The 17,912-nt window shown below is 37.3% G+C and overlaps 1 protein-coding gene and 1 long non-coding RNA gene across 4 annotated transcripts in view; one reads left to right on the forward strand and one right to left on the reverse strand.

The window, feature by feature from the left end:
* Nucleotides 1-17,912, forward strand: part of SAMSN1 (SAM domain, SH3 domain and nuclear localization signals 1) — a 167,937-nt gene that overhangs the window by 134,004 nt on the left and 16,021 nt on the right. For both annotated transcript variants that reach the window (XM_015446969.3, XM_005548935.4), the window contains 4 exons: nucleotides 1,608-1,757; nucleotides 6,104-6,233; nucleotides 8,216-8,367; nucleotides 17,646-17,852. In XM_015446969.3, coding sequence (XP_015302455.3) covers nucleotides 1,608-1,757; nucleotides 6,104-6,233; nucleotides 8,216-8,367; nucleotides 17,646-17,852 — 639 coding nt within the window. The remainder of the gene's footprint in view (nucleotides 1-1,607; nucleotides 1,758-6,103; nucleotides 6,234-8,215; nucleotides 8,368-17,645; nucleotides 17,853-17,912) is intronic.
* LOC135970031 (uncharacterized) overlaps nucleotides 1-17,912 on the reverse strand; it is a 218,737-nt gene that overhangs the window by 76,653 nt on the left and 124,172 nt on the right. The gene's annotated exons all lie outside the window — the stretch shown is intronic.

The following is a 17,912-nucleotide window of genomic DNA, read 5'->3' on the forward strand; positions in this document are numbered from 1 at the left end:
CTTTTGCATTAAAATATTCAAGTTCACTAAAGGGAAGTTTCCCATCATTTTTTATATTCAGTGAATGACTTGACTACCTGTCCACCTATCAGGAATTGTGGACAGTGTTAAACTAGATGTCCTTCAAGTTTCCTTTCTTGCAAATATAAGGTATTTTAGGACTTGTAACCCAAACATATCCTCCAAGAAAAAAAAAATCTGCAATGTTCTACATGAGAAGTTTCATTTACTGAAACAATATCAAGTGATAGCTATGTGCCTGGAAGTACTCTAGACACTCAAAGAAAACAGATCAAGTCTCAAGTCTCAAGTCTCATGGAACATGCATCATAGTGGGAGATGCAGACAATAATGAAATGAACCAACATATTATCGGGTAATGTTAACTGCTTAGAGGAATCATTAATCGGGGCCAATAAACAGGACATATGGAAGTGTGGAGGGTGATCAATCAGAAAATTGCTCTCCTATTATATGCCATGTGAGTAGATACCTGGATGACTGAAGGAAGAAATTCTTGGATAGTTAGGGGAAGCCAATGGCGAAAGCAAATACAAACTTGGTGAGAACCCGATAGAGAAACTGCAAGGGGGCTAGCATGGCAATACTTTATTACAGTTGTTTTCAAACTTTAGTGAGTATCGGAATCACTTGAAGAGCTTGCTAAGGCACAAACTGCTCCCAAGTGATGCTGATGCTGCTGGTCCAGGGATCATATTTTGAGAACCACTGCTCTAGTGAGTAAGGGAGACTTGAGAAGTAGTGAGGGGCAAGGTGGGTGGTGAGGATATTTTATTTCATATAGATTCTATATAATGTAATATATATCACATAATATATGAATGATATTGACAGAACATTATTTTATGTTATGATATATAGAGTCTTGTGGCTGTGAACAGTGTGTTTTATTCTGAGTCATTGGTTTAACAGCATTCCTAAGCAAAGACCAAAGCAGTCCAACCAAATAAGATGTTTGATTAATCTAGCATGTGAATTACATGAAGATTTCTGTACTAATGGCTGGAACTAGTTCATATATACTATTGCTTGACAATATGGGAAATGTGCACGCTAAGATGAAAACAAACTCTAGCATTTCTCAGTGGATTTAATTAACACGAAAACTTCTTTAACCACAATCATCTCAATTTCTATGAGAAGCAAGAGGGTATTTTAAGGTCTATTCAACACGGATAGATGCTCCAGCCTATCTAAAGCTTCCAATAAAATATTTTTCACCTATGTAGACATAAGAACTCCTTATACCTAGTATTTAATCTTATTTGTTCATCTCAAGAAGAGGGAATAAAATGATTGGTCAACACAGCTATTTAAAAAATAGCCGAAATTCTCTAAAAGAGTTGCAGATGTGAGGCTCAAGTCCTTTAACATCACAAGTTTTACTTTCTGAGTTTGTAACTCAAGCAACCAGGCCTGGACAACTTTAAAAATATGGGTTATGTCCAGATTTTTAGAAATTTTGGAGGCTGCTGCACAGAATGTATGCGAAGTCCACAGACTCAGAATGTTCTCTGTAACAATGATTTCAGATCAGTATTTTTTATTCCTTTATTATTTTGTCTTTTGTAAAAATTCTAAACTAGGTACATGAAGGAGATCCCACAAATGAAGGTGGAGAACCAAGTAAAGCTTCAAATAATGGAGGAGGTTTGGGTAAAAAAATGAGAGCTATTTCATGGACAATGAAGAAAAAAGTTGGTAAAAAGTACATCAAAGCCCTTTCTGAGGAAAAGGTAAATATTCTCTGATAATCATTTGTATTTTTCTACTAAAACTTTCTTAAACTATTCAGCTAGAGTATAGAAGTGCTTGGTACTTCATGAAGTACTTAAACATTTGTTTTCTTCCTCAGTCATTATGCCCAGAAGTTGGCTGGAAGGAAGTATTACTTTCATTTTAACAGAAGAAACTGACACTCAGAAAGATCATGCATTGGCCGGGTGTGGTGGCTCATGCCTGTAATCCCAGCACTTTGGGAGGCTGAGGCGGGAAGATCACCTGAGGTCAGGAGTTCAAAACAAGCCTGGCCAACATGGTGAAACCCTGTCACTACTGAAAATACAAAAATTAGCTGGGCATGGTGGTGCACGCCTGTAGCCCTAGCTACTCGGGAGGCTGAGGAAGGAGAATCACTTGAACCCAGAGGCAGAGGTTGCAGTGAGCCGAGATTGCGCCACTGTACCCCAGCCTGGCAACAGAGCAAGACTGTGTCTCAAAAAAAAAAAAAAAAAAATCATGCATCTAGAATGTGATGTGAAGAGCAATGTGAAGAACAACATGTCCTTATTTTTGTAGCAAGTGACAGTATGTCATTCCTTTTTATTGCCAAATAATATTTCTCCTTTCATAGATGGACCACATTTAATTTATCCATTTATCACTTAGTGATCACTTGGGTTGCTTTCACTTTTTGGCTATTATGAATAACACTGCTACAGATACTTCTGTTCAATTTTTTGTGCAGAAATATTTTTTCATTTCTCTTGGATATATGGTAACTCCATGTCTAATAGAGAAACTGGCAAATTGTCTTTTAAGCAGCTGCATCATTTTACATTCCCACCAGCAATGTATGAGGGTTTCAATTTCTCTACATTGTTGTCAACACTTGTTATTGTCTGTCTTTTTAGTACTACGCATCCTAGTGGATGTGAGGTGGAATCTCATTGTGATTTTGATTTACATTTGGTTGTACTTTACATTTCCCTGATGACTAACAATGTCGAGAATCTTTTCATGTACTTTTTAGTCATTTATCTATCTTTGTGGAGAAGTGTTTTTCAAATCCATTGTTCATTTTTAATTGGGTTATTTATCTTTTTATTGTTGAGTTTTAAATGTTTTTTATATATTCCGGATGCAAGATTTTATCAGATATATGACTTGCAATATAATGTATTTTCCCCAATTCTGTGGACTGTGTTTTTATTTTCTTGATGGTATTGTTTGTAGCACAAATGTTTCTAATTTTATTGTAGTCCAATTATCTTTTTTCTGGTCACTTGTGCTTTTGGTAACATATTTAAGAAACCATTGTCTAACTTAATGTAATGAAGATTTATTCCTATGTTTTTTTCTAAGAGGCCAATAATCTCTTAAATTTTGGTGTATGATTTATTTCAAGATAATTTTACTGTATAGTATATAGGAAGAGTCCACCTTCATTCTTTTGCATGTAGATATACAGTTGTCCTAAAAGCATTTGTTGAAAAGACTATTCTTTCCCTATTTGATTGTCTTGGCACTCTTGTTAAAATCAGTTGACCACAAATATATTGTCATAAATATATGGATCATAAATAAGTGGGTTTACTTATGGGCTCTCAATTCTACGTTATTGATTTTTATGTCTTATGTCCATTCTCTTTTTCAACCCACTTCAATAGGGCTTGTCCCCAGTACTCCATTAAAATAGCTGTCACCATCAGTTGTGACCTCTGTGTTGCCAAGTCCAATGGTCACTTTTCTTTCTCCTTACTACTTTTCAACTGTATTTGACTCAAGTGCTGATTTTCTTACATATAAAACATACACTTCTCTTGTTTTTGACTGGGCATGCTTCTGACATTTCTTTTTCCTCATAGCTTCCTTTCTTGACTCTGCTTTCTTTCTCATCCCTCGAAACATCTGATCTTCCTGAGGCTTTTTCCTGGATGCACCACTGAATCTACACTCTCCCCTTAAGTCAGCTCATCTGCTCTCATGACTTCGTTTTTCACAACTGTATCTCTAGCTATGACCTCTTCACTTATCTGCCGTATTAATACAATCAATTGTTTCTTTGATATCCTCATTTAGCTGTCCAGTAGACATCCAAAACCTAATAGATCCAAAGCTAATATATTGATTCTCTACACTTTTACCAAAAAAATGGTTTTCTCATCCAGTATTCCCAGTGGCAGCAGACAACACTGATCTTCAAAATAAATAAAAGCAAAAATATAAAAAAGAGGAAGAAAGAAAAGAAAAACTAAGAATCACCCTAAATTCCTTCTTTTTCTCACTTTTCACACTAATTCATCAGTAAATTATCTGAATTGTATTACCAAGTATATATAAACTCCCTAATTTCTCCATGTAAACTATTCCTGCTTTAGACTAAGTCACCAACCTTTCTTTCCTGGATTATTATAATAATCCCGTAACTGCTTTCCATTCTTTTTATTCTTTCCCCCATAAAATTTATTCTCCGTATGAAATCCAGAAATATCTCTGACAAGTGGAAATCAGGTCATGGTTAAAATTTCAGTGTCTTCATAGTGCACCCCTTTACTTGCTGTGTTCATTCTAGTCCTCTGAGAAGCAGATCCCAAGAAAGGAGTAGAAACACCACAGACAGATTTATGGGAAGAAATGCTAGGAAGGCTTAAGAGAAAGCCTTTAGACTGCAATGCAAACCTGACATCTATAAAAGGATAAGGAAAAGGAAGAAGAATCAGGTAGAGAGAGTCTCATACTTCAGCAGAATTCTGAGAAAGCTTTGGTCAGATTGATGGGGGATTGTTATACTAAAGTTTTCCATTACAGGAACCCCACGTTCCACTAGAATGGGCTCAAACAATACCCCTGCTTTTTCAGTTACTAACAGGGAGCATGGCTTTAGTGCCAATGGAGTGATGGATACAGAGGGGTAGTCCTGGGGCTGTCAGTAAAGAAGGGACCCCGCAGCAAGAGATCTAAGTGGCACATTTCCATGGCCACCACACATGGTCTATGAAGCTTTTCTTGATGTGGCTCCAGTCTGCTTCTCTAAACTCACACTCTAATATTCTCCTTTGTCTCACTACATTAGCCTTGCTGTTTTCCCCTGCACAACCCAAGATAATTCTGAGTTCAATTATTTTGCTCTTGCTGTTCCTTTTGCTTGGAAAACTGTCTCCAAAGCTTCACATAAGTTACATTTTCTTATCATTTAGGTCAATAATTCAGGGCATATGTTACTGTATGGCAGAGGTCTTTGTAGGATATTCCATTTAAATCAGCCAACCTGTAACCCTAACCTCAGCAACAAATTCTCTCACATCACCCAGTTTTATGTCTTTCATAACACTTACTATTCTCTGAAATTGTCTTATTGTGTTTATACACACCTCCCCAAATACTCTACACAGACACACACACACGCACGCGCGCACACACACACACACAGCTAACACAATAGAATATCCTTTATTATAGCAAGCACTCTGTTATCTTGTTTACCATGGAAATCCCTGGTTCCCAGAACATTGCCCAGTACCTAGGAGGTGTTCCATAAAATTGTGTTGAATGACTGAATGAATAAAGAAATGGATAAAAGTGGAGAATCAAACTGAGTGTATATCATATGTATATTCTGAAGTTTTATCAATGTTTAGAAATGCTCACAAATAAAAAATGTTGAATTACATTCTGATGAATATTAAGAAATTCATAAGTTTAATCCAAACTATTGAAATATGGAAAACATTGGAGATGTTTTCAAGAAAATATAATTTGTTTTGAAATTGTCTGTCTTTTCTAATTTTATGCAAGATTTGCTTCTCACTTGACTAGGTGGCAAGCACGGTATTAGATTTGTAAAGCTTCTTAGATAAGCTTTGCTTTAGAATTGCAAAATGCACATGTTTTATTCATATCTAGTGATCTGGTAGGGTGCAAATAACTGACATGAAACAACTATGCAGAGTTTAAGCTTGTAGGATCAGATCTCAATGGATTAGTAATGGTGTTAAATAAAGGATAAGGACAACATGAAGAAGCAAAAGTGCTTTAAAAGATAAACCATAGATGTCAATAAATCTAACACTTTTGATTAAATAATATTGATATGATATTCATCCTAGTTTGTAAAAATGAGCCATTATAATTTCAACTGAATTCTACAAAAAGAATGTGTCATCTGAATAATATTTCCAAGTATATTGTAAAAGGTTTTGCTAGAAATTGAACTGAAGATTAACTACTTTCGTATTTTATCCTTATGTATCCTTAAGTATTTTATTGCTAAAATATGTCTTGCCTGTTAAATCAATATACACAATGAACATCTCTGTGGAAATCTTCTCTCTGTACCTAACCTCTGATATGTTTCCTGAAGGATGAGGAAGATGGAGAGAATGCCCACCCATATAGAAACAGTGACCCTGTGATTGGGACCCACACAGAGAAGGTGTCCCTCAAAGCCAGTGACTCCATGGATAGTCTCTACAGTGGACAGAGCTCATCAAGTAAGGCTAATGAATCAGGGATGAGATCCTGGGTGTGAGGTCCGGGTTAAATCAATTAAAAAACAACAAGTTAAATTAGCAACAAGGTTCCAGCTACTTGATAAGAGAAATGGTAAAAATGTAAGATATATTAAATCTCTATAGAGTTGCTGGTGTTTAAATAATACATAATATATTTGACACAGGTATATACTGTGTTAACACTTTTAACACTGTAGTCAAAGGGGCTCTTGGGGATATGCCTCAAAAAAGTCATATTAGGAGATTAAATATGCATCTTTAAAATCAAAATCCTTGTTGGAGGGAGCCAGCTTTATCTTGAGCCGAAATATTTAAAAATGACTTGAAGTATTCAGATAAATGAAATTTATTTTCTGTTCTGTTCTCTGTCTCTTTCTTTCTCCCTCCCTCTTCCTTCTGTCCCTGTCTTTCTCCCCCCACCACTTTCCTTTTTTCCTGAAGTACTCTGAAAAATGTAGCACATTTGCATCAATTTACTTTACTGACATTTACTTTTTAGATCTTAACCCAGCATGAACGAGTAAAGAGTGAAGCAATATGCAAATAATAAATGATAGGACTATCACTATTAGGTGACAAAACGGGATCCATAAGTAACCAACAAGGATTTTCTAATGAAGATCAATATTTTTTCTAAGAAGGAAATCACTCAGGATTTAGTCACATTTCCAGCTACAATATTTGGATGAAACGATTGATAATGCAGGGTGCCTTATGACTTTTTATATGTAAACTGTTATACATCTCTCTAATCTTTTCAGGGCTTTTAAATGTTTTTGCAAAGTTTATTTTCCATTTCCTTTTAAATCAACTGCTTCTGTTATTTGAACATGTATGGCAAAGACCAGATGTTTCAAATATCCTGAGTTTTATTCCTATTTTCCTATTGGCTGTAGAATAGATATTTTGTGACAAAAGCTAACACAGAAACATTTAAAGAATTTTTTTGCACGTATGAAATTCAGATCTCATTAGTATTCATTTCTGCTGGAAGTTTTAAAACTCTATATTGTGATGCTGGATGTGGGGAGAATTTTCACTAGAATGGACTGTGAAAAGCTGTGGTCTGGAGTTGTTATGGAAGGGAAGGTGTGAAGAGAGGGTGGTTCATTTTACTATTACCGTATACCACTTAATTTGTGTGATTAGATACAACTCATCTGTGTTTTACATCACTTCACATACAATATGGAGCATCTTGAAGGAGCTTTACCTTATTTCCACAATGCGTGGTAGTGAAACGTGGGCTATTCCCTCATTGAACAGAGTGACGAAAGGTTAGACTGAAGGAAGACATGAAGTGATGACTGAGTATGAGGGTGGGGGAGGAGAGTTACTTCCACTGGGAGCCATTCTTGTTCCAAGGGAGGTGACAAAATGCTCTCTTTTCTCTTTTTCCTGAAGTTTAAGATCAAAAATAAGAGGAGCAGACAAGGATTTGGAACAGTTTTAAAGGCCCAGTTTAGAAGTTTCAAACCACATGGTGGTGCAGACATTCAGACACACTTTCTCCTTCCCTTACACTCATACAAAAAGCAAAGTGCCACCTGTTATGTCAAAAATATGGCCTCAGAATGGCCTTTGGTACACAGTGGGAACTCTGGGGAAGAAGTCTTGTGATAAGTTGCAGGGAACTTTGTAATGTCATGCTTTTGGCAAGTGTCCAATACTTAGTACACTGTGTCCTGGGTCAGATTATGGAGAATGAAGTGAGAGGGTACTTGGGTTGGTGGTAGAGGAGAGAGTGGCCAGATCGTCAGGAAAAAGGTTAGAAATGACTCAGAGGACAGACATCACTGACTGAGACCAACTGGGAGAGGGACACCAGGATGGGTCAATTAGAACCTCCTCCTGAGCCTGGCATCCAGCGGTCCAGCATGATCAATACTTAGTTGTGTCCAGATGATGGTCCAGAATGTTACAAGTCTTCAATGACAACTGCGAACTTCTGCTTTCATCAGGTGGTGTAACAAGCTGTTCAGATGGTACGAGTAACCGGGACAGCTTTCGACTGGATGACGATGGCCCCTATTCAGGACCATTCTGCGGTCGCGCCAGAGTGCATACGGATTTCACGCCAAGTCCCTATGACACTGACTCCCTCAAAATCAAGGTGAGAGGACATCATATCCCCCCTTCTGAATGGTTTGTCAAATGCTGATTATATGATCTGTTTCAGCAAGTATAAGCAGTGGGAGAACAGAGTGTGAGCGTGTTCTTCCCAACAGTAGAAGTGGAGGCTCGCTTACAGTGCTAAGAATTTGAATAAAATATGTGAGGTGGAGGCGGGGTATCAGTCTGTTCAGGCTGTTAGTGTAAGTTGTTATTATGTAGATGATTCAGGTTCAGAGTCTATCAGGGAGGAAAGAATTCTCTCCATTTTCCTGAAAACCAAAGCCTCACAGTTGCTGAAGGTGCCCAGCTCTGCCTGATACTTGCAGGAATAGAAATAATGAAGAGAGAGGGAGAAAAGGTGCAAATGTCAGGCAAGAGCCCAGCAGAGCAAAGGCCTTGGGAACCAGACGTGGCCGGGAAATTCCAGTACTTTTTTTTATTTTTATTTCCATAGGTTATTGGGGAACAGGTGGTGTTTGGTTACATGAGTAAGTTCTTTAGTGGTTATTTGTGAGACTCTGGTGCACCCATCACCCAAGCAGTATACACTGCACTCTATTTGTAGTATTTTATCCCTCACCACCTTCTCATCCTTTCCCCAAGTCCCCAAAGTCCATTGGGTCATTCCTATGCCTTTTCGTCTTCATAGCTTAGCTCTTGCTTATGAGTGAGAACATATGATGTTTGATTTTCCATTCCTGAGTTACTTTACATAGAATAATAGTGTCCAGTCCCATCTAGGTCACAGCAAATACCATTAATTCATTCCTTTTTATAGCTGAGTAATATTCCATTGTATATATATGTACACCATGGTTTTCTTTTCTTTTCTTTCTTTTCTTTTCTTTTCTTTTCTTTTTTGATGGAGTCTTGCTCTGTCACCAGGCTGGAGTGTAGTGGCACGATCTTGGTTCACTGCAACCTCTGCTTCCTGGGTTCAAGCAGTTCTCCTCCCTCAGCCTCCCAAGTAGCTGGAGGCCACCACAACCCAGCTAATTTTTGTATTTTTAGTAGAGATGGGTTTTCGGCATGTTGGCCAGGATGGTCTAGATCTCTTGACCTTGTGATCCACCCACCTCAGCCTCTCAAAATGCTGGGATTACAGGCATGAGTCATCACGCCCAGCCTATACCACAGTTTCTTTATCCACTCATTGATTGATGGGCATTTGAGTTGGTTCCACATTTTTGCAATTGCAAATTGTGCTGCCACAAACGTGTGTGAAAGTATCTTTTTTGTATAATGACTTCTTCTCCTCTGCGTAGATACCTAGCAGTCGGATTGCTGAATCAAATGGTAGTTCTACTTTTAGTTATTTAAAGAATCTCCACACTGATTTCCATAGTGGTTGTACTAGTTTACACTCCCACCAGCAGTGTAGAAGTGTTCCCTTTTCACTACATCCATGCCAACATCTGCAATTTTTAAATTTTTTGATTATGGCCATTCTTGCAGGAGTAAGGTGGTATCACATTGTGGTTTTGATTTGCGTTTCCCTGATCATTAGTGATGTTGAGCATTTTTTCATGTGTTTGTTGGCCATTTGTGTATCTTCTTTTGAGACTTGTCTATTCATGTCCTCAGCGTACTTTTTGATGGGATTGTTTGTTTGTTTCCTTGTTGATTTGAGTTCATTGTAGATTTTGGATATTAGTCCTTTGTCGGACGTATAGATTGTGAAAATTTTTTCCCACTCTGTGGGTTGTCTGCTTGCTCTGCTGATTGTTTCTTTTACCATGCAAAAGCTCTTTAGTTTAATTAAGTCTCAGCAATTTTTGTTTGTTTTTATTGCATTTGCTTTTGGGTCCTTGGTCATGAAATCCTTGCCTAAGCCAATGTCTAGAAAGGTTTTTCCAATGTTATCTTCTGGAATTTTTATAGTTTCAGATCTTAGATTTAAGTCCTTAATCCATCTTGAGTTGATTTTTGTAAAAGGTGAGAGTTGAGGATCCAGTTTCATTCTCCTACATATGGCTAGCCAATTATCCCAGCACTATTTGTTGAAAAGGGTATCCTTTCCCCACTTTATGTTTTTGTTTGCTTTTTCAAAAGTCAGTTGGCTGTTAAGTATTTGGATTTATTTCTGGGTTCTCTTTTCTGTTCCATTGGTCTATGTGCCTATTTTTGTAGTAGTACCATGCTGGTTTGGTGACTATAGCCTATAGTATAGTTTGAAATTAGGTAATGTGATGCCTCCAGATTTGTTCTTTTTGCTCAAGCTTGCTTTGGCTATGCAGTCTCGTTTTTGGTTCCATATGAATTTTAGAATTGTTTTCTCTAATTCTGTGAAGAACGATAGTGGTATTTTGATGGGAAATCTGTTGAATTTGTAGATTGCTTTTGGCAGTATGGTCCTTTTCACAATATTGATTTACCTATCCATGAGCATAGAACATGTTTCCATTTGTTTGTGCCATCTCTGATTTATTTCAGCCGTGCTTTGTAGTTTTCTTTGTGGAGGTTTTCACCTCCTTAGTTAGGTATATTCCAAAGTTGTTTTTTTGTTTTGCTTTGTTTTGTTTTGCTTTTGCAGCTATTGTAAAAGGGGTTGAATTATTGATTTGATTCTTAGCTTGATCGCTGTGGGGGTATAAAAGAGCTACTGATTTGTGTACATTAATTTTGTATCCAGAAACTTTGCTGAATTCTTTTATCAGTTCTAGGACCTTCCTGGAAGAGTCTTCATGGTTTTCTAGGTAAATGATCATATCATCAGAAAACAGTGACAGTTTGACTTCCTCTTTAGTGATTTAGATGCCCTTTATTTCTTTCTCTTTTTTGATTGCTCTGGCTAGGACTTCCAGTACTGTGTTGAAGAGCAATGGTGAGAGTGGGCATCCTTATCTTGTTCCAGTTCTCAAAAGGAATGCTTTCACCTTGTTGCCATTCAGTATTATGTTGACTGTGGGTTTGTCATAGATAGCTTTTATTGTATTGAGGTATGTCCCTTGTATGCCTATTTTGCTGAGAGTTTTAATCATGAAGAAATGCTGGATTTTGTCTAATGCTTTTTCTGCACCTATTGAGATGGTCATGTGATTTTTGTTTTTAATTCTGTTCATGTGGTGTATCACATTTATTAACGTGCATATGTTAAAGCATCCCAGCATCCCTGGTATTAAACTCACTTGATCATGGTGGATTATCTTTTTGATGTGTTGCTGAATTCAGTTAGCTAGTATTTTGTTAAGAATTTTAGCATCTATGTTAATCAGGGATATTGGTCTGTAGTTTTGTTTTTTGGTTATCCTCTTTCCTGGTTTTGGTATTAGGGTGATACTGGCTTCATAGAATGATGTAGGGAAGGTTCCTTCTTTCTATGTCTGGTGGGATAGTGTCAATAGGATTGGTACCAATTCTTCTTTGAATGTCTGATAGAATTCTGCTCTGAATCGGTCTGGTCCTCAAGTTTTTTATTATTGGTAATTTTTAAATTGCCATTTCAATATCATTGGTTGTTATTGGTCTGTTCTGGGTATCTAATTTTTCCTGATTTAAGCTAGGAGGGTTGTATCTTTCCAGGAATTTATCCATGTTTTCCAGGTTTTCTACTTTATGCATGTAAAGGTGTTCATAGTAACCTTGAATGATCTTTTGTATTTCTGTAGTGTCAGTTGTAATATCCCCTGTTTCATTTCTTATTGAGCTTATTTGAATTCTTACTAATGGTCTATTAATTTTGTTTATCTTTTCAAAAAACAGCTTTTTGTTTCATTTATCTTTTGTATTGTTTTTGTTTCAATTTTATTTAGTTCTGCTCTGATCTTGGTTATTTCCTTTCTTCTGCTGTTTTTGAGTTTGGTTTGTTCTTGTTTCTCTCTTTCCTTGAAGTGTCACCTTAGATTGTCCGTTTGGACTATTTCAGACTTTTCGATGTAGGTGTTTAGGGCTATGAGCTTTCCTCTTAGCACCACCTTTGCTGTGTCCCAGAGGTTTTGGTAGGTCATGTCACTATTGTTGTTCGGTTCAAATAATTTTTTAATTTCCATCTTGATTTCATTTTTTACCCAAGGATCATGTATTTGCATGGTTTTGAAGGTTCTTTTTGGAGTTAATTTCCAGTTTTATTCCACTGTAGACTGAAAGAGTGCTTGATAAATTTAAATTGTTTTATATTTATTGAGACTCATTTTATGGCCTATCATATGGGTCTATCTTAGAGAAAGTTCCATGTGTTGTTGAATACAATGTATATTCTGAGGTTGTTGGACAGAATGTTCTGTATATATCTGTTAAGTCTACTTGTTCCAGGGTATAATTTAAGTCCATTGTTTCTTTGTTGACTTTCTGTCTTGATCACCTGTCTAGTGCTGTCATTGGAGTATTGAAGTCCCCCCACTATTAGTATGTTGCTGTCTATCTCATTTCTTAGTCCTATTAGTAATTGTTTCAAATTTGGGAGCTCTAGTCTTAGGTGCATACATGTTTAGGATTGTGATATTTTCCTGCTAGACAAGGCCTTTTTATCATTGTATAATGTCCCTCTTTGTCGTTTTTAACTTCTGTTACTTTAAAGTTTGTTTTGTCTGATATGACAATAGCTATTCCTGCTCACTTTTGGTGTCCATTTGCATGAAATGTCTTTTTCTACCCCTGTACCTTAAGTTCATGTGAGTCCTTATGTGTTAGATGAGTCTCTTGAAGGCAGCAGATAGTTGGTTTGTGAAATCCTATCCATTCTGCAATTCTGTAACTTTCAAGTGGATAATTTAGGCTATTTAATTCAATGTTAGTATTGAGATGTGAGGTACTATTCCATTCATCATGCTCTTTGTTGCCTGCATACATTTTGTGTGTGTGTGTGTGCATTTTAAATTGTACTTTTGTTTTATAGGTCCTGTGAGATTTATGCTTCAAAGAGGTTCTGTTTCGATGTGTTTCCAGGATTTGTTTGAAGATTTAGAGCTCCTTTTAGTGGCTTGGTAGTGACGAATTCTCTCAACATTTGTTTGTCTGAAAAATACTGTATCTTTCCTTCATATATGAAGTTTGATATCGCTGGATACAAAATTCTTAGCTAATAATTGTTTTGTTTGAGGAGGCTGAAGATAGGGTCCCAATCCCTTCTAGTTTGTTGGGTTTCTGCTGAGAAATCTGCTGTTAATCTGACAGGTTTTCCTTTATGGGTTACCTGATCCTTTTGTCTCATTGCTCTTAAGATTCTTTCCTTTGTCTCAACTTTAGATAATCTGATGAAAATGTGCCTAGGCAATAATCCTTTTGCAATGAATTTCCTAGGTGCTTTTCGTGTTTCTTGTATTTGGATGTCTAGATCTCTAGTAAGGCCAGGGAAGTTTTCCTTGATTATTCCTTCAAGTATGTTTTCCCAACTTTTAGATTTCTCTTCTTCCTCAGGAACACTGATTATTCTTATGTTTGGTCATTTAATATAATCCTAGACTTCTTGGAGGCTTTGTTCACATTTTCTTATTCTTTTTTCTTTGTCTTTGTTGGTTTGGATTAATTCAAAGACCTTGCCTTCGAGCTCTGAATTTCTTTCTTCTACTTATTCGATTCTATTGCTGGAACTTTCCAGAGCATTTTGCATTTCTATAAGTGTGTCCATTGTTTCCTGAAGTTTTGATTGTTTTTTGTTTATGCTATCTATCCTTGAATATTTCTCCCTTCACTTCTTGTATCATTTTTTGGATTTCCTTACATTGCGCTTCACCTTTCTCTGGTGCCTCCTGGTTAGTTTAATAACTAACCTCCTGAATTCTTTTTAAGGTAAATCAGGGATTTCTTCTTGGTTTGGGTCCATTGCTGGTGAGCTAGTGTGACTTTTTGATGGTATTAAAGAACCTTGTTTTGTCATGTTATCAGAGTTGGTGTTCTGGCTCCTTCTCATTTGGGTAGACTCTGTCAGAGGGAAGGTCTAGGGCTGAAGGCTGTTGTTCAGATTCTTTTGTCCCACGGGGTGTTCCCTTGATGTAGTACTCTCCCCCTTTTCCTATGGATGAGGCCTCCTGAGAGCGATCTGTAATGATTGTTACCTCTCTTCTACAGCTAGCCACCCAACAAGTCTACCAGGCTCTAGACTGGTACTAAGAGTTGTCTGCACAGAGTCTTGTGATGTTAACTGTCTGTGGGCCTCTCAACTGTGGATACCAGCACAGTATTTGGGTTGTCTCCTGTTTACTGAAGGAGGAATCCACTTCCTTCAGGGGGTCTGTGAGTCCTCCCAGGTTTCCTGAGTTATTTCTGCAATCGTTCTGAAGCAAAAGTTCATGATGTGAGTGTCCACACACTCCTTTGTCTGCTCGAGTTGGAGCTGCAACCTGGTCCTGCCTCCCGTCTGCCATGATGCCCCGGAAATGTCTAGCACTTTTTAAGTTGGTTGCTATGAGTAACCAGAGACCTTTCTCCCAGTGATATTCCCTCCTGAATTCCCTCTTCTTATCCTCTGTATTCATTTTCTATTGCTGTGTAACACATTACCTCAAACTCAGAGGCATGAAACAACACAAATGTATTGTTAGCTCAGTTTCTATAGGTCATAATTGTGGGCATGGCTCAGTTGAATTCTAAGCAAGCAGTGATCTCAACAGAGGCTCAGGTTCTCTTCTGAGTTCACTGGCTGTTGGCAGAATTCAGTTCCTTGTGGTTGTAGGACTGAGGACCCCATTTTCTTGCTGGATGTCAACTGGAGGCCATTCTCAGCCTCTAGATTCCACCAGCCAGAGCCCTCTCTACAATACAGCAGTTTGCTCTTTCAGGATGAGCAGGAAAAAGCTCACTCAGGCTTTAATCTTTATTTTAAGGGATCCTACCTGATTTGTCACACCCACCAAGATAATCTCCCTTTCAGTTAATTCAAAATCAAATAACTCAGTACCCTAATTGGATCTGCAAAGTCCCCCCTATCATATAAGGGTAACATAATCATGAGTGTGAAATCCATCATTTTCATAATCCTGCTCACACTCAAGGAGAGGGGTCGGTTACAATGGCACAAACAGAAGGTTTTGTGCTAAAAGAATTCATAGATGTTAAATTATTCCTTTCTAGTATCACAAAGTGCTAAAAGTCAAAGGACATAAAGTATGAATGTTCTATATTGTTAACACTAAACCAATGTTAACTAATAATTATGATATATTATGGAGTATTTATATTATTATTTAACATTTAAAGTCTTCAGCCCTTCTCTTGATCCCTTCTATGCTATTAAATCAGAGTAAGCTCAACTGGAGAATAAAAAATGCACTGTTCCCCATACTAAGCTCCTTAGTTATGTATATGGAATGATCTGATGTCTAAGTTCAAGTCTTGGGGAAAGGATACCCATAACCTAGTAACCATTGTGGGAGAGAGCAGTAGAAGGAAATAAACACAACACAGTTTGACTCAGGATAGCCTTTCAACTTCCCTACAATACCATGCCAGGGTACCACTGCTGCTGCTGCCTGAGGTGAGTTTTTGTGGAGCTCTTATAGGACACAGTAGGAATTCCCCAGTTACCCATGAAAATTGAAATACTATTATTTCCATCAAGGGTCTTATCCAAAATGAAATTGAGTCTTTGCTTGATGACCTGTGGGCTTTCCTGGAATGTGCAGGTATATACCTGTAAAGGCTAAAGTTGCAAATTTACAAGTTTCAAGGATAATAGGAAGGATGCAGTAAAGGGTTTCCACGCCTAGCAACTTTCTAGAGCTTCAGGAGAACTTCTCAGTCTACCTAGCTGATACCATCCAACCTATGATTTGATTCCCTTTTGTTAAAGGCAGAAGGACCCGGTCTAACAGTTCACAAGACTAAACAGACAGATGATCACAAGGTAGACCAGATATTTCAGTCATGGTGAATTATACCATTACAAATAAAATTTGTTTTTTAGATGGAAGAACACACATTCCCAGAGCAGCAAGAAAAAAGTATTTTTAGTAGCAGGCTTGATGCTTTGTTTGAGGGTAGACACTTAAAAGGGGCTAAAATATTAGAATCTGTAAAGTCCTCTCTGAGGCAGAAAGTTTTAAGTCTCAAAGGAGGAACTATAACTCTTGAACATAGACATCATATTTGCATAGAAATAAATTTTTCTTTACAAAGAAACATCCCCATGAGGTTTTCTACCCTTGCCAATAACTGACAGCCTATAGTTAATTATGGTCTTAGATGTGAGTAAAGAAAAACACCAATTGGTTTGTCCATACTAATATGATTCATTCACACTTCAATCTAAACTTTGCTGTGAGCTCAATCTAAGTGCTATCTCTTCTTAATAAGAGGAGAGCATGAATACCTTAAAAGGAATTAAGTAGCATAATTTATCCTTAGTGTACACATACTTTTATGTGCATTCTGCAAAATTTCTTTATTTTAGGTGGATGAAATTCTTGAAATGGGTTTATTTTATACCGTAGATAAATTTTTCAGATACACTAGAAATACATAGAGTAACAGACTTCTCTTTCATCTCCTTCCCCAGCTGGGGAGCACTTCCAGGAATGATAATTTGAGCTTTGTTACATATATATTACTTTGACAGTATAAATAAAAAGAGCATCATTTTTTAGTTCAGATAACTTGGACTTGAGTTCTGGTTCTGCCATTAACTTCCTGCAAGCTCTTCAGAAGTCATTTAATATCTCTGTTTCTTTTTCTGTAATATTTAAATTAATAATGATGATACCCCCTTTATGTATCTAAGAGGTGTGTTGTGAGCAAAAATAACTTAGAGTAGGCAAAAGTGTTTTGTAAATTACACTGCGCTCTACAGTGATAAGTTGATAAATTGATACAATAACAGAAACAGAAACATGTCATCAAACTATGTGAGAGCTTTTTGTCAAGAATGTTGAAGTTTTCTTCATTGTAACTAGTACATAACTTCTTTGAGTTTTTTTTTTAAGATGGGATCTCACTGTGTTGCCCAGGCTGGAGTGCAGTGACATGATTACAGCTCACTGTAGCCTTGAACTCCTCCTACCTCAATCTACAGATACATGCTACCATGCCAGGCTAATTAAAAGAAAAAAAAAAAACTGTGGAGATGGGATCTCACTTTGTCACCCAGGCTAGTCTCAAACTCCTGGCCTCAAGCAATCCTCCCGCCTTGGCCTACCAAAGTGCTGGGATTATAAGCATGACCCACCATGCCACCAGCCTGAATTTTTGAAAGAAGTGAATGTTTAGATTTGTTTCTGTTATATCTGAACCGCTTTAGCATAATGTCCTCATTATCCTAGTTTTCTATGATTTCATTCTTTCTACCAATTTTTATAGCACTATAGTTCTCTGAAACCTAATGTTTATGGATTTCTTCGTCCTTAGAAAGGAGACATCATAGACATTATCTGCAAAACACCAATGGGGATGTGGACGGGAATGTTGAACAATAAAGTGGGAAACTTCAAATTCATTTATGTGGATGTCATCTCAGAAGAGGAAGCAGCCCCCAAGAAAATAAAGGCAAACCGAAGGAGTAACAATGAAAAATCCAAGACTCTGCAGGAGTTCCTAGAGAGGATTCATCTTCAGGTGAGCAAATCTATGTCCTGTTTGCTTTTGGCGGCATGTAAATGGAAAAATTGAAGGGAG

This window comes from Macaca fascicularis, chromosome 3 (genome assembly GCF_037993035.2).
Source record: "Macaca fascicularis isolate 582-1 chromosome 3, T2T-MFA8v1.1".
In the NCBI taxonomy this organism is placed as follows: Eukaryota; Metazoa; Chordata; class Mammalia; order Primates; family Cercopithecidae; genus Macaca; species Macaca fascicularis.